Raw genomic sequence first — 16,730 nt, forward strand, 5'->3', positions numbered from 1 at the left:
TACTGCTATACAATAGCACTATCGAGCAATCTCATAGACACCGAGTAGAGTCTAGCTCTGTCCAGGTTAGGGCCGGTGATATGAATAATATGACCATATCTGCTGCTACTGTCGGTGGACGCCCTGTTCAGAGACAACCCTCAATGTGGATGGACGGAAAAGAACTTGTTGAGGATTTAATGGGTACCGTTAGACGCAATACTGCCCCGCGGAGTGGTAGTACTTCTAATCTTCCAGCGGGGAAGAGAGCTGGTCTGAGAGGCCCTGTGCTGGTGCAAATGGGTATTCACTACATGTCATTCTTGGTCTTGTTGTTTGTGGCATATCAGACCGCGTGGGCTCCCTCTATACGGTTCTATATGGTACATCTGCAAATTTGTGTTCCGGTACTTCCTTAACGTTACACTCACAGTGTCTTTTTCTAGACTCTGTTTTATTTCTTGTTGGTCTTGTTTGTAATGGAGGTTGCTCGAATGAACTTTGCCAGGAATGCCACCGCAGTATGGCCATATTACCTATCATTGGCTCCTTTTGGAGTCCTGATATTCATATCTCGGGAGGCACATCAGTTAGCCATGGTCTTGTGGTATGTGCTCGTCCTGGCATTCCGATTTTTTGTTGTTCGATCATCTGTTCCTAAATATCAATTTTGCTTAGGTACGCATCATTCCTGATTATATATTTACAATCGGGCCACGAAAAGCTGCATCTACACCTGATTCTATACTCGATATGCTTCGGAGTAGTCTATCTAGTGACCGTCTACATTATGACGACCGCCTACGTGAGCGGATGTCTCAGCTGGGCATGCGCCGTAGCTCTCACGGATCCAATAGTGATAGAATACGAATTAGTGCTGCTGGCAGCATGTGCTGTGATGGTCTTACAATTCATGTCATTGCAACATTTCATCAAGATGAATGCTGAAAAGCTGCTACAACGAGAAAACTATGTCAAATTCTTATGGCTAGCTAACGTGGACTTGAAGAAACAGTTACGGCGTGCTGAAAAGGATAAGGAAGTGGACTTAGAAGCCCCGTTATCAAGAGCTACTCAAATATTACGAGAGGTCAAGTTTAGTTTCGCTGAAGACGAGACCGTCATGCAACAATTGGATGTGATACTTGGTATACTAGCATCGGATTCGCTGTTTAGCCCACAAGTATTGCAAAAGACGGATGACGCCGATGTACATGATTGGCTAAAGGATATGTTGTTGGCTGATAACAATGATTCCGACCATGGATCCGTCAAGAATAATACAGGATCTCTCAGACATCCTTCAACCGCAGCCAGAAATAGTACGCCGCTAGCGTCACATCATCACCCACTCCATGCAGGTCACACATCACAAGTCAACATAAACAAGGATGCACTACTGGTTGCGCCCATGCTGCATATCTCTGCATCAACACCAGAAGAATCTACGAATGCATTGATTGCGGCTTTATCACGACGACCGTCAGTAACACGAGAACTGATACTGCCCAACAGCAACAGCATTGTGTTGTTTAATAGCCCTAGTTTGCAAGACCCCATCCGCTTGTCTACCTTCAACCTCCTCCCTGACTCATCACCAACATATACGCTCCTAGAAGATATCGGCAATCCAAACTTTGACATGTTTGAATTCGACAAGGCAACAAACAATCAACCACTATTCTATCTTGGTTGGCACATATTCCAAAAGCATGGATTTGGAAGCAAGCTTAATATTCCAGACGATGTCATCAAGAACTGGCTGCTTCGTATCGAAATGGGTTATAAATCAACAAACCCATATCATACCGCCGTACATGCCGCAGACGTGACTCAAGCAATGCATTATTTCGCTACAAGGGACAGGATATGGCCACATTTAACCACCGAAGAGAAATTCGCTGCTGTCGTAGCACCAATTATTCACGACTACAACCATCCTGGTGTCAATAATGCCTTCTTGGTTGCCACTGCAAATCCTTTAGCATTACGATACAATGATCAATGTATACTGGAGCATTACCATTCTGCAAGTGTATTTGAAATCATGGCCAACTATAAGGAATGTGATATATTCTGTGGGCTGAGTCCAGAAGGTAGAAAGAGTGTGAGAGAAATGATTGTGTCGATGGTGCTGGCTACAGATATGTCTCAGCATTTCGATTTGGTTGGAAAGTTCAAGACAAAGCTGAATTCTACAGAGGTATGTGTCAGGGAGTTCGGCGTTTTGAAATGGGGAAAAAAATTCAAACTGCGTCTGAGTGGAACACTCCAAATTCGTCTTCGTTTTCTAACCACATTTCTATCACATTCAGGGCTTCAATCTATTGCAAAAACTAGACAGAAAACTCTTACTGAATATTTCCATCAAGTGTGCTGATGTGAATAATCCTTCAAAACCATTGGCAATGTGTCGAAAATGGACAGACTTGATTATGGAAGAGTTCTTTAGACAAGGAGATGAAGAACGGAGCAGAGGTTTACCTATATCTGCGTTCATGAATCGGGAGACTACAGATATTCCGAAATGTCAAATGGTAACGTAAATGACGACAATACTTTCGTTTCACGACTTTTTTTGCTCACAACAACTTGAACCACAGGGTTTCTTGGACTACATCGTAACGCCACTATACGAAACATATGGTGGCTTTATGAAGGAAGATGTGCAACCTCATCTTGATAATCTGGCATCAAATCGGGCTTATTGGAAGGTAACGGGAAAAGGAGTCTAAAAGGATAGCCAAGCAGTTCACTTAACTCAACCTTTCTCCAATCTTCTATAGGGCCGATCCGAGAAGTTCCAACAACAACCATCCCAAGCAACAATACCGCTGTCGTCAAGTTCCCAAACGCCATCCCTCATAAATCCAACAGCATCTGCCACTACGACAAGCGCACAAGCTATATCAACAAGCTCAAGAGCAAGCTCAACCCAGAACCTACCCCTTCACTCACCGCAGTCGTCGACAGTATTGACAAGAGGTACAGTAGGAAGGAATGGTTCTTCAGATGCTGGTGCCGGTGCTTCAAGACCGACAGGTGCAATGCGAGCATCTGGTAGCTTTGCATGATTAAAAAAGCATGAACAACAATACAACTGAAGCTATGGAGGATTGGGGCTTATCATGGTGCTGCTAAGGCCATACTTTTTGTATATCTGTCTGAGAACACAAGCAAGTGAGAGAATTTCACCAAGGTTTCTCAGCAACCATTCGAATATAACATCCAATTCCTCAACTGAATGCTTCGTTTCCTGTATGATGAGTGTTTCCGCGAATACAAGTACCAGGCCTATCAGGTCAAGGAGAATGTGCATGGACATGGGTGCAACTAGTCCATGCACCGGACATGCTTGAATTGATCTTAAGCTGATTGGGGGGGGGGGGGTCATAGGGCGAAATCCAGAACCCCTCTCCTCTTCAAAATCATTACGTCTTAGTACGCGATTCCAACAAAGCAGCCCGACTATTACCAAGACCAAACTCTTCCAAAGAATGGATAGACTAAACCAACCATGGACGTCGACCACATACTGCCATTTCTATTCGGTTATTCCACTATTCGCACTTGGTGGAGTTCTGAGTATCAGCCAACTAATTGCTGCCATAACAGACAGGGCATTTTCACGAGGTCGAGGCGTGTTTCTTGTCCATTTTATTCTCGCTGATCTGGTATTTTCGCTGAATGAGACTTTGGAACGTGTTGTTATATTATTTCTCGAAAGGATCAATGGACGGCAATCAAGCCATCTGTAATTCTACTGGCGTGATTCTTGGAATGACTACAGCATGTTCGCTTCTGACGTTACTGGGAATGAGCGCTGAGAGGTATTTTGCGCTGGTAAAGGTATAGGGGTGGTTTAAGGTTGTGTGCATCTTTGGTATCATTTCTTTTGACATCTCATCTATGCTTCTTAGAATGCCCAAATGAAACAAGCACACGTTTTGGTGTATTGCCTGATATCGTGGATAGTGGGACTAGTACCCATGCTGCTTCCTTTGTGTACGTATTGCGGACTTTGCCCAATACATTATTCTTGAATGAAAATGTTTCTTTACTTACCCCTATCATCACCCAGTGCTTGGAGCTCCACCATATCCAACTCCCACTTTTTTCGTATTGCTTGCTTTGTCGTCTGGCATGAAAGAGATTCTATTCCGAGAATCTTTAACAACATCTTTACCTTCATATTCATGTAGAAGTGCAACTTTTCATCAAGTTTGCTCTTCTCGCAGGATCCACATTCACACGTTTTGCTCCATATGTGGTTCAATCAATGTACGAGTTGATTTCTGGACAGGAGGCATCCATCGAGGTCTATGGTAAAGGCAGTTCTTCGTGTCATTTGCTTCAGATGCTACACTCGTTCATTACTATTTCTTTACAAGCTTTTACTGCGTTTGGACTCGCCGCACAACCACTATGCAGTAGTCTGTTAATACTATACAGCAATGTTGGATTACGACGACGTCTATTCTCGTATCTTGGAATTCCACAACCGCAACAGCTTTCCATTGGGCAACGGCCTTCTGCTGGCCTGAAATAGAGTCATGGACGCGGGGCGCAACAGACAGGGAGTCAAGGTTTGCTTGATACCTATTGCCTCTGGATACCACGGAGTCGGGCTCAAGCTCAAAACTTGCTGATCGACCTGGGCGACAGTGTTACGATTCGCTCACCACGCTTGAGCATTACCTGACGCAGTACCCTTTTTCCATCTCGAAGTGCTTTCCCTGAGTCTGATTTGGTTACAAAATCGTGCTACTGCACGAGAATCACACAAGGCCACCGTGCAGCGTGGAAGGATTTCGCTTTTTACTCAAGCGACCATAATCAGATCTCACAATACCGATATTGAAACTTCCGGACAGCCAAAATAATATTAGTATTCATACCTCACCAAAATTTGTCATTCTTTGCTGTGTGGAGTTTTTCTTTTTGCGAGTGAACCATCCTGGTCTTCCTTTCGGCCACAAGCAAGCGGGAGAAATTGACCCAAGATCCAAGATTCCCACCAAAAATTTGAATAATAATATTGAATTCATCAACTCAAAACACACGTTCCCTGTGTGATCTGCAGTGAATAAACCCAACAGCAACGTCAATAAAAGAAAATGTGTCAGGAGATGCCTCTCTTAAAGGAGCAGACCAGTGTCAACGGGTATACTCGAACCACCTTCAAGTCGATTGGGGGTTATTTTAGAGGGGGATGCAAAACCCCCATCTCCCTAAAAAATAATCGAAATCATGAGGTTGTGCGCAATTCCGATGAACGAGAAGGTGTCTAAACAAGCCAAGGCTGGCGATGGATAGACTAACGCAACCGTGGACTTCCACAACATACTACCATTTCTATTCTGTGATGCCCGCTTTCGCTCTAGGAGGGCTTCTGAATATCAACCTGCTAATTGCCTCCATAACCGACAAGACATTTTCAAGAGGTCGTGGCATGTTTCTTGTTAACCTGATGCTTGCTGATTTGGTATTTTTGCTGTATGAGCTTTGGAACATGGCATATTATTTCTCCAAAGAATCTATGGATGGCAATCAAGCAATGTGTAATGCTAATGGCGTGTTTCTTGGCATGACTACAGCGACATCGCTTCTGACGTTACTGGGAATGAGCGCTGAGAGGTACTTCTCAGTGGTCAAGGTATAGTGATCGTTTTAACGGTTTGCGTCATCCAGCGTATATTTTCGAGCTATTTTGACGCTTAATCCATCTTCCTAGAATGCCAAAATGAAGCACATACATATATATGCTTATTGCCTGATATCGTGGATATGGGGACTAGGAATTATGCTGCTTCCGTTGTGTGCGTATCCATGACTCCATCCACACCCATGTTTCCATTGTTCTTCATTGCTTTGCTAATCTGTATATCATCATCCTAGTGCTTGGAGTTCCACCGCTTCCCACTGTCCTCCTTTCCTATTGCTTTGTACCATGGCACGCGAGGGACTCCACTCCGAGACTCGTTCAAAACCTCGTCATACTCACGTTTGTACTGGTAGTCGTTGTAAGTTTCTCGAGTGCCAAGACAAGCAGTGGAATCCCAGACATGATTACATTCTTGTTGTTTTATTTTAGAATGGAATAACCCTTGTAAACCTCAAAATCCTCTCATACATCCGAGCCAAGAAGGCAGACCTAATCAAAGTGACGAAAGAAGCAGACATCCAAAACCGAGACGGGAGGAAGAAATCGTCACTTGTATCAGCCATAACATCTCCAGAACAGTCACAGCAAGATCACCGGATTTCACTCCCCGACTCAGCTTTTGTCAAAGGGACATTCAATGTGGAAGTCCAACTATTCATCAAGTTTGCTATACTCGCAGTAGCGACTTTCATACTTTTCACTCCATATACCATTCAGTCAATGTATGAGCTGATTTCAGGACGGGAGGCTGGTATTGAATTTTATGGTAAAGAACCTTGTCGTATCCTCGCACTTATGGTATAAGTCATCTCTTAACTTGTGTTTTTTTGCCGCAGCTTTTAGTGGGTTTGGACTCGCCGCTCAACCATTGTGCAATAGTCTGATAATACTTTACAGCAACGTTGGATTACGACGACGGTTATTCTCGTTTTTTGGAATTCGAAAAACGCAACGGCTTTCAGTCGGCAGTTCACCGAAATAGGAGAATCATGGATATGACGCACAAGCTGGATCTGGGTCTGAGTTATTACCTCATTGCCTAAAACACTACGAGAACCAAGTCTCTAGATTGGGCTGAAGAGTGCCAGTCATCAGAAATCCAAGACCGAGTGTCTGATTACTACTTGGATCAGGACGTGTCTTCCCTGTATCAGCTTGACTAGTTTCGCATCAAATTCGTGCCGTGGAAAAGTAAAATACAAGACCGTCGCCGTATGGTCAGATTTTACTCTTCAGGAACGGAAAGGTCCACGCGAATTATTCAATAAAATATTGTTCACTCTTCTAACGAAATGTTTTCTTTGCGATTTCACTTTTTTTTTTGGAAAGCTTCAAGCTTACATCATTTGCGTAAAACTCGCACCATAATAATTAATCAGAGACAGTGTATAGCCCCACGAAGAAAGTATGCATCACGTATTTGAGATGAAAAGAAAATTCCAATACGATTGTCTATGATCGAGAGACATGGAAAACTTCCGTCTCAACCCGAATTTTTTAGATTGTATCCGGACGCAATCCTAAAAACTAGACCAACTGTCCTCCAACATAAGCTCTTCACGTCATGGACAGACTACATCAACCATGGGGATCAATATCGTACTACCATTTCTACTCTGTATTACCGGTCCTTGCTCTAGGTGGGCTCATCCTAATTGCTCTCCTAATCGCCTCCCTATCTGACAAATCATTCTATCGAGGCCGAGGAATCTTTCTGATCAATCTCATGCTTTCAGACTTGGTATTTGTGCTGTATGAGAGTTGGAATTTAGCGCTGTATTACTCGAAAGCATCAATGGATGGGAATCAGTTTGTTTGTAACGCAAATGCTGTTTTCATTGGGATGACGATATCGTGTAGTCTGTTTACGTTGCTAGGGATGGGAGCTGAGAGGTATTATTCAGTTGTTAAGGTGTGTTGAGGTTTTTGAACAACAGCTCGTATGTATGTACTGTAACTATACTTTGCTTTTTTTAAACATTCGGGTTTTTAGACTGCTGAAACCAATGAGATATACATCTATGCTTACTGTGTGACAGCATGGGTTTGGGGACCAGCATGTATATTGATTCCATTGTGTACGCATGGTGGCGGACTTCGTGAACATATGTCGAATTGTCAACCCTGCCTTCGCATTTTTTTTGCTCACCAAGTATATATCTCATAGTACTTGGAGTCCCACCAGTACCCTCCATACTTCTTTCTTACTGCTTCGTGCCATGGTATTCAAGAGACTCCATTCCGAGACTGGTTCAAAACCTCATAATAATCGCATTCATACTGGTTATCGTGGTAAAGTATCTCATATCCAGGAAAATGCTACATGAATACACCATAGTAACTCTTTCTTTTCGTTTCTTCTAGAACGGAATCACATTCGTAAACCTCAAAATCGTAGCCTACATACAAGCAAAAAAGACCTCTCTAATCAGAGTCAAGAGGGAGGCAGACTTGCAATACCAAAATTCAAAAAGAAAAGTAATTGTTGCATCTCCTACAACTGCTGCTGCCGGAGCATCATTCTCGGACAAGAACTCTAGAACTGAATCGACGTCAGCTTTTGCTAAGGGGGCATTCCATGTCGAGTTCCAATTGTTTATCAAGTTTGCCATATTGGCGCTTAATAGCTTCATAATTTTCTCTCCATATACGATTCAATCGCTATATGAGTTGATTTCGGGGCAAGAGGCTTCGATTGAGTTTTATGGTAAGAGGTTGGGTTGTATGTCTTGATACACTTTAGATTCCACCAACACCATCATTTTCGGTCATTAGCCTTCAGCACATTCGGACTCTGCGCACATCCGCTATGCAATGCATTGCTGATAATGTACAGCAACGTGGGATTGAGGAAACGACTTCTTTCGTTTTTCGGAATTCGACCGAAACAACCAGCAAGCTCTGTAAGTGGAGGCTCATCAGTACCAAGGTCCTTGAATAGTGGACGTGCACCGTCGGAGAAGGAATGCGTTTCGAAAGAGAGAGAAGATACACTGAAACGAAAAGAAGACACACTTTTGAGGGTTTTAGTATAAAGAGTGTTCGAAAAATAGATCTATTCCTTTCACCTTCAGTAAAAGCTTTTCTACGTGCTATAGATCCTTTGACTTTAAAGTCGGCAGTCACTCTGGACTGTATCATATTGATTATTGAATGTATCAACCCCTGCATGATCAACTTGATGCACCTAATCCTCAAAGATAATGCGAGCAAAGCAAAGGCGCATGAGAAGCCTGAACCGCGTGTTTTGATTCATCCATGAAAACCTCCGTTTCGACCGGAAGTTCAAGTCCTTTTAGGTTGACGTGTATCCGACGCAATCCTTTAACGCTACGTCAACTGCTCACCAAACCCATCGTCTTCAATAATGGATCGATTGAATCAACCATGGACATCTACGACATATTCTCACTTCTATTCTATACTACCCTCTCTCTGCCTTGGTGGCATCCTCATAATCACACTTTTGATCGCATCAATAACAGACAAATCGTTCTATCGAGGCAGAGGCATATTTCTAATAAATCTCATGCTGTCGGATCTAGTGTTTTTGCTCTATCAAGGTTGGAATATAGTCTTTTACTACTCGAAAGGTGGAATGGATGGAAATCAACTCATGTGTGATGCAAACGCTCTCGTTATTGGAATGACCATGTCGTGCTCGCTGTTTACGTTGCTGGGAATGGGATGTGAGAGGTACTATTGTGTCGTGAAGGTGTGTTGAAGATGTTTGCTCTGGAGATTTGTTTACTTGTTATCATTGTCACCTTTTGCAACGTTCATCCATTCTTCGATTTTAGACTGTCGAGACAAAACAGGTATACATCTATGTATTCTGTTTGGTAGCATGGTTTTGGGGGCCTGCGTGTATACTGATTCCATTATGTACGTAGCGTGGACTTGAGGCATAGTTGACGCATTGCTGTTTTCTTTTTTTCACCTCGTTCTAATCACTTGTAGTGCTTGGAATCCCAACAGTACCGGCACCCCTTCTTACATACTGCTTTGTGCCGTGGTACGCCCGGGATTCCATTTCTCGACTCATCCAGAATCTAGTCATTGTCATATTCCTACTAGTAGTCGTGGTAAATTTCTCTCTGGTCGAAAAAAAAAACACTCGTAAGACTCAGCTGATCAGCACTATCTGTTTAGAACGGAATCGCCCTTGTAAACCTGAAAATACTGGCGTATATACATGCCAAGAAGACATCACTTATCAAAGTCACGAAAGAAGCAGACATGCAATACTCAAAAAGAAAAGTAGTGGTCGCTGCTGGACCTTCAACGGCAGTCGCAGCATCTCAAACACCACAGCAAGACCTCCACAAGAACTCTAGAGCCGAATCGACATCAGCTTTTGCTAAGGGGGCATTCCAGGTCGAAGTGCAACTCTTCATCAAGTTTGCCATGTTGGCACTAAACAGCTTTACGCTTTTCGCGTCATATACCTTTCAATCCCTTTATGAGTTGCTTTCGGGACAGGAGGCGTCTATTGAGTTTTATGGTGAGAAAGGAAAATGTTTTGTGTTGACATGCTAGAGATTTCATTTCTTATATTTTCCTTTCATGATCATCAGCCGTCAGCATATTTGGACTCTGCGCACATCCACTGTGCAATGGATTGCTGATTCTATACAGCAACGTGGGATTGAGGAAACGACTGTTCTCCTTTTTCGGCATTCATCAATGGCAACCAACAATTTTTGTGGTTGGTGGAAGTTCAGCAATACCAACGCAGCCATGAAGTTCTGTGATTGGTGGAGGTTCTGGACGTACACAGTCGGTTACAAAATCCGGTTTCAGAGAGAAAGAAGATACCTCGAAACGGAAGGACGATACACTGAAACGAATCGTGTAGTCATACGAATATACGCATTTTTTAAATCATCAACGAATCCAACGGGAGAGTTTTAACAATGTCAATGTGCGGTTTCATCCTCCTTGGACCAGTTTATCTTTACCTGCTCTCATAATTGGGCTCGCAATTGTACGTATCGTATCAGAGTGGAGTAAAATATTATAAATTAGCCTTTAGGCTCGATCAATGGCAGCAGAGCGGTTTGTGCAATGCCAGTGCCATTTTTCTTAAGCCACTATCTTGTGTGCTCTGTTTACGTTGCTAGGAATGAGAGCTGAATGAGGTTATTGTGAACACTGATCCCAGCAGGTACACCAAATCGCGAAACTGCAATTCGTCACAGTCTTTTGAAAGTGTTTCTTGCACAAGTAATGTTGTGTGGAAATACATCTCTGTTTTTACTGCCTATATGTTTTTGCTTGTTTTACTTTAAGAAATCTCTATACATTTTAATCATCTTCTGAAGCTGCGGCCTTCTTTGCCGTTCTTTTTGTAGCCTTCGTTTCCTTCTTTGGCTCGTCTTCAGTCGACTCGCCTGTTTCGTCTTCGTCTTTTTCTTTGGAAGCCTTCGTTTCCTTCTATTTAAGAGAATTTGATGACGTGAGCAAATGTGTACCGCAACTTCTTCGACGACCAAAAAACAACCAATGGTAGACTGGTATGTACGCACCTTTGAGGGAGCAGCAGGTTCTGAACTACCACCACCGATAATCAAAAACATCAAGAGGACGGGTAATAGACCAGTAGCAATTAATCCAACAGCGACTTCAGGAGCCTCCTGGGCTGCCTTGATTGGATCTTTGGATGCGGCAACAACAAAGTCGACGACACGTTGACGAATGGTTTCAAAGATTGACGTAACTTTTCCAACAACACTTCCATCATCTACTACTGGTTTCTCATCCTTGGGTGGTTTGGGTGCTTCAGAAGCTTCGTTAGCCTTTTCGATTTTATATTTGACGTCCCAAGATTCTTTGGCCAAGGCAGCAGCATCTTCAATGGATGAGCCAACATAGATGTTGTCAAAGCTAATACCATCCTGCATCGTCCAGAGCTCAAATCCAATACCGCCAATTTTTTGGAAGTTTGCTGGGTGTAAGTCTTCGAAGTAGTTCTTGTTGGCAATCTTGCGTGGTTTCCATTCACCCTTGTAAGCTGGGTTGTCGATCTGAGGAGCACGCCATTTGCCTTTGTAGGCTAAATTACGTTTCATTGGACGTTTCCAGACACCACAACCAGAAGCCTTTTCACACTTGGGATTCGCTACAGTAGGAGCGACCCAGTCGCCATCCTCTTCGTCATCCCTAAAACGACATGGTTAGAACTGCGAAATTGTAGTCAACATGAGCAGAACCGATGATCAGATTCTGATCATTGGTCTTGCTAAAAAAACTCAAAGTCAGAAATTGTATACTGAGTAACATACCAGTCATCAGGCTTCTCGGCTTCAGGGTCAGGAATAGTCTCTGGCTCATCATCCAACCAATCTCCAGGTTTCTATGCGAAAGAAACGGCAATCAGTTTACATTCTACTGGAGAAAATAGAAAAGAATACGCAGTAAAGGTTTTGCATGACTTCATGACTTCTTACCGTGGCATCATCATCAGCGACTTCAAGAGGAGCATCTTCATCCCAATCATCAGGTTTGGTTGCATCAGGATCAGCAATCTTGGGCTCATCAATCCAGTCAGCAGGCTTCTTATCTTCAGGATCATCGATTTCTGAAAAATGAATTCGCAAGAAGTACGTGAGTACATTACGTCCACGCCGTGTGCCCTTTTTTTTGATTCCAGCTCACCTTTAGGAGGATTGACAGAGGGAGTAAAGTCCTCCAATAGAGAACCAGTCTTAACTTGTTCTTCATTGATGTTGATAAAGAAGGTATTGTTTGGATGAACAATCAAGGTGTACAAGTTGCTGAGTTTGTCCGTCTTTGATTGAGGAGGAGCGTTCATATGCTTTTCTTCGATCTCACCACTCTTGGGTGACTATTGAGGTTGGAGAATGTTAGTTTTGGTCCGTACGTTCAAACTGAGCGGAAAAAGTCTCAGAACCACGCGAAACTGGCTCACCTTGTGTCTGAAGATGAAGTGAACCTTGTTGGTGAATCCACACTTGTCTGGACCAAACACTAGAGGAGAGCACAGAGGAGCGAGTAAGCACAGATAAATCAAGTCACCATTACAAAACAAGGCTTGAAACTTACTGATAGTGTATGGAGTCGAGTCTTGGAATTTACCAGCCTCGAACTTTGGGTCATAAGTCAATAGCTTCATGTATGCGCCACCACACTCCAATCCGTTTTGTAACTTGACTTCGTATTGGATTACCAATGGTTTACCAGTTGGATCGATGGGTTTGTCGAATTTGTATGAAATGGCCTATGGGAGCAAAAAATCGTAATGAATTAAAGGAAATGATACCAAGTTGCATATAGCCTGGCAGATGTTCCTCGTTGCTCAAATGTCGTCCTTTCAAGAGATTTAATGTACATACATGATGAGCAGCAGCAGTCTTGATGACCAAGGCCTTGTCTCCTGTGATTCCAGGTAGGACGGTAGGTTCTTCTACAGCCCAGATACCTCGGTATCGTAGTAGATCATCGTCTTCTACACCATCGACGACCTTCTTTGCTTCAGAAGCAACCCATCGAGAGCTCCAGTCAGGAGCAGAGAATTGTTCAACTAGAGTACCCTTGATGGTGGTAATCTGCAACGAGGAATATGTTAGAATTATCGTTTAATAGAGAGTCAATCTCGTCTGAATGAATGATAATGCAGTTCATTGACTACTAATGTAGGTCATTATTGGGCAACACCATCATGAAAATTATTTCGAAATGTTGATGTTGTCGATCCATTGGAGTGGATAAGATTGACACTTCCAACGCACCTGGAATATGGCGGAAGGTATTTCTATAGGAGTATCATCAGCAACTGGAGCGTCATGTTCATGTTGATGGTCGCCGTGGTCGTGGCCAGCATGTCCCAACACACTCGATGTCAAAGCAAGAAGAAGGAGACCTGTACCCCTCATAATGATAATTGACTATTGAATAAATGTATAAATTTTAGTGTGTTTCGAGCCTAGCTTTCTTATAACAGGCTTCACCTTTGGTTGAGAACCAGTTCAATGTGGAGTTGAAACGAGACGATGGAAGGCATTCGAAATTTTGACATTTTTGAAGAATGCCAATCAAGGACAAAACGAGAAAGACGAAGGCAAAATAGATGCCAAGAATAAAGAATCAATGTAGGAAGTTGCTGGACATCGCATCGCGTTATAAAACAATTCGTTTGTTCTTCCATTCCAAACAGCAGACGCGTTATACCAGTATATGTCAATTCAAACCACAATTGTCTTACTTTGTTCATCTACATCATACCAATGTGCATCCATACAGGTGCTGATGCAGTCAATGAAAGCTTCCCCCTCCATAAACTCCTTTCAATTTTTTTTGCTTGAAACTTTGATGTCAACGACTACACCCCAACTCGTATAATCCAACAACAGGAGACGACGCATCCATCATCACCTACATAAATCCCATCCAGTACCATCCTCCACACATTCAATGATTGAAATTTACCAACCGACAGGATAGAATCCACAGGGGACAAGTATCGATGTGGAATCTGTTTTTAAGGTTGAGCAAGACTACCGTAGTATGTCAAGCTGCTGAATCTCTCAAGACGGGAACGAGGATCTGCTGGAAGAACTGAGCAGATACAAGATTAGTCTGATTGTTATTGTTCAAGGGAAGAAAATATCAATCAACGAAAAACATAACCAACTCCCGGAGTGGCTTTGTACCGTCAAATAATATTGTACGCCAATACGTGTCAACTGTTGTCAGCATCATATCGCACTACTCTAAACGCGTTCAAGCTCTCTCGTTTAGCACAGCAACGCACTTTTACAAACACGACTTTGTACTGTTTGCAACAGTATAACACAACGCTTCATTGAGACGAGATGAGGTTGACACTTACGTACAAATACGTTGTACGTTGTGACCTTGTCTCTTCACTCAGTCTTTCTCCCAGGCTTGTGACTGGCGTATGGCGACTTTAAAAATATATGAATGGACACAAGAAAGAGAATAGAGTCAGCATATGACATGTATGGACATGAGTATTGCAATGGCGATATGCTTTCGTGCGCCTCCAGCACGTCGTCCTCAAATATGAAAACAAAGTCAAATGTTTGTAGGCCAAATGCAAGTTCCAATACCAGGGCCATACAGCCATCAGCAATCCAGTCCAGAGAGAATTCGCTACAGCGCGTGCAGTGGAGGGCTGATTCATAGAGGAAGAGGCTAGTGAAATGAACGACCTAAATCCATATTTCCAGTTAGCGGCAGTTTGGATTTTGAGTAATTACCTGAATTATAGCACCTCGTATGTACTACAGACAGTAGACTGGGATAGCAGTGTGCAGTACCAGTCCATATTGGCCTTCGCTATGTGTCCCTGCCTCCTCTTTGTTGGAATCTCTGTCGCGAAGGATGTTACGAGTACATATATGCGGTGCTGAGAGGCGCAGGAGGTGATCGACAGTTAACGAGGAGAAGGCGTCTAAATTACAGATTCGAGCTATTGCAACTCGTTTTGATCATGTATAGACGTGTCATCCTTGTGAATTTGGAGTTTTATGTCCAAGATGGACGTGAATGACCGCACTGTTGTACTTTGTACAGACGAAGCAGGCCTTAAGTAGTAAATTGGAGCGCCCAGTCTTCCTATATTCATATTCGCACTCTGAAATTCTGAGTGAGCGGTGTGTCGTTTCCAATAACTGGCTGTAGCAGCATCCCTTGAAGAACATTCTGACTCACATGCTGCTGAGACCTTCGAGAGTACGTGACTGACACGTGCGTCTTATTGCTTACAATATTCTAACACAAGACGATCGGGTAGAAAACGTCTAGAACACCCTTTGCAGTTTCCAGTCATCAGTCTAAAAGAACTTTTCTTTAAACAACCTGCAACTTATGCAAATGTTGACTGCCAGCATGTCGTCAAATGAGGTGCATAGTTTTGTACAGGCTGCTACTGCTGCGTACAGCTCCTCTCAGTTCAAGGTATGTCGTGCTCGCCTGGTTTTTGGGGGGTTTGACGAAGTTCACAACTCACACTATTTGGTCATCAGGAATCCTTCGCCTCCAATTTGAGAGCCGTCAACGCCATGCTATTGCGTCTATCCTCGACAACGTGGTCAGAGAATGGTACGATCGATTGGGCAAATTTTATGTTTTGACACATCATCTGGTGCCGCTGTGCATCAAGCCCCACTCAGACTCTTCCTTCTACTACAATAGATATTACAGCTCGGCCTGAGGATTTCAACAATTTATTTCGTATCGCCCATCAGTCTCTTACGCGTGCTGAGGAAATCATGAAAGCACGATATAACGAGCCTGCTAGAAATCTTCAAGGCCCGTCCTCAACCCTGGCTGCTCCCGATGTACATTATATCATTCCGGGTAAGAGAACATGATAACGTACCACAAAGGTGCACCTAACACCTAATGGTATGCACAAGTTGGTGCCAACGTGCATTTGTTGACATACCTCGATTGATCCGTAGAAGGCACGCCAATGATTCCCGTCTCCCCGCTTGCTCGAATACGGTCTCAGCAAACAGCTGCACTCACGGTGGCAACCGCACGATATGCTGCTGCATTGAAATTAGAGACTGCACCACCTCTTCAAACGATGAGAAGGCTTGTAGAGGATGTACGAATTGCTCAATCAAAAATTGAAGAGGTTGATGCTATATACAAGACAGTGGTGCATATGCCATGGCTAAAATTCTCACCAGAACATATAGCAACTCAAATAGCATCTATTGATACGGGTCTCTTTTCAGAGATTGTAGTTAGGACAGATCTAGTGCCGCATGCACTAGCTCCATCATCGCCGTCAGACGTAAATAATAATGGTACTTCACAACGATTAGCCTCTGTCACGGCCTTTGGTGACTTCCACGAATATTTAACCAGAGTCGCTATCGACGGTATCATATCTGCAACGCATCCAACCAACACCATTCACATGTTGATATACACTACATATTTAATGCTATACGTATACAGGGATATAAATGCTACAGTGGCACTACTGCGAGCACTAAACTCACTCATGGTGCGTCGATTACGCTCATGCTGGGATCACGTCACTCCAAAAGCCAAAGAAGCCTTGCGATTATTAAATACAGAAGCAGGG

General features: G+C 43.3%; 2 protein-coding genes across 2 annotated transcripts; one reads left to right on the forward strand and one right to left on the reverse strand.

The window, feature by feature from the left end:
- Positions 1 to 16: 16 nt before the first annotated feature.
- Positions 17 to 3,053, forward strand: SmJEL517_g04992 (uncharacterized protein; the record flags this gene model as incomplete). The annotated part of the gene is made up of 6 exons (XM_031170920.1): positions 17 to 362; positions 426 to 586; positions 658 to 2,182; positions 2,295 to 2,516; positions 2,583 to 2,693; positions 2,766 to 3,053. Exons 1-6 carry the CDS (start codon positions 81 to 83, stop codon positions 3,051 to 3,053), a joined length of 2,589 nt encoding a protein of 862 aa, XP_031023082.1. The 5' UTR covers positions 17 to 80.
- A 7,898-nt stretch (positions 3,054 to 10,951) lies between these two features.
- SmJEL517_g04993 (uncharacterized protein) lies at positions 10,952 to 13,539 on the reverse strand (the record flags this gene model as incomplete). The annotated part of the gene is made up of 9 exons (XM_031170921.1): positions 10,952 to 11,080; positions 11,173 to 11,806; positions 11,929 to 11,999; positions 12,094 to 12,224; positions 12,302 to 12,491; positions 12,576 to 12,634; positions 12,710 to 12,884; positions 13,000 to 13,212; positions 13,396 to 13,539. The coding sequence occupies 9 exons, from the start codon at positions 13,537 to 13,539 to the stop codon at positions 10,952 to 10,954; spliced, it is 1,746 nt and encodes a 581-aa protein (XP_031023081.1).
- Positions 13,540 to 16,730: the final 3,191 nt, after the last annotated feature.

Source organism: Synchytrium microbalum (assembly GCF_006535985.1).
Source record: "Synchytrium microbalum strain JEL517 chromosome Unknown SmJEL517_scf0040, whole genome shotgun sequence".
Lineage (NCBI taxonomy): Eukaryota > Fungi > Chytridiomycota > Chytridiomycetes > Synchytriales > Synchytriaceae > Synchytrium > Synchytrium microbalum.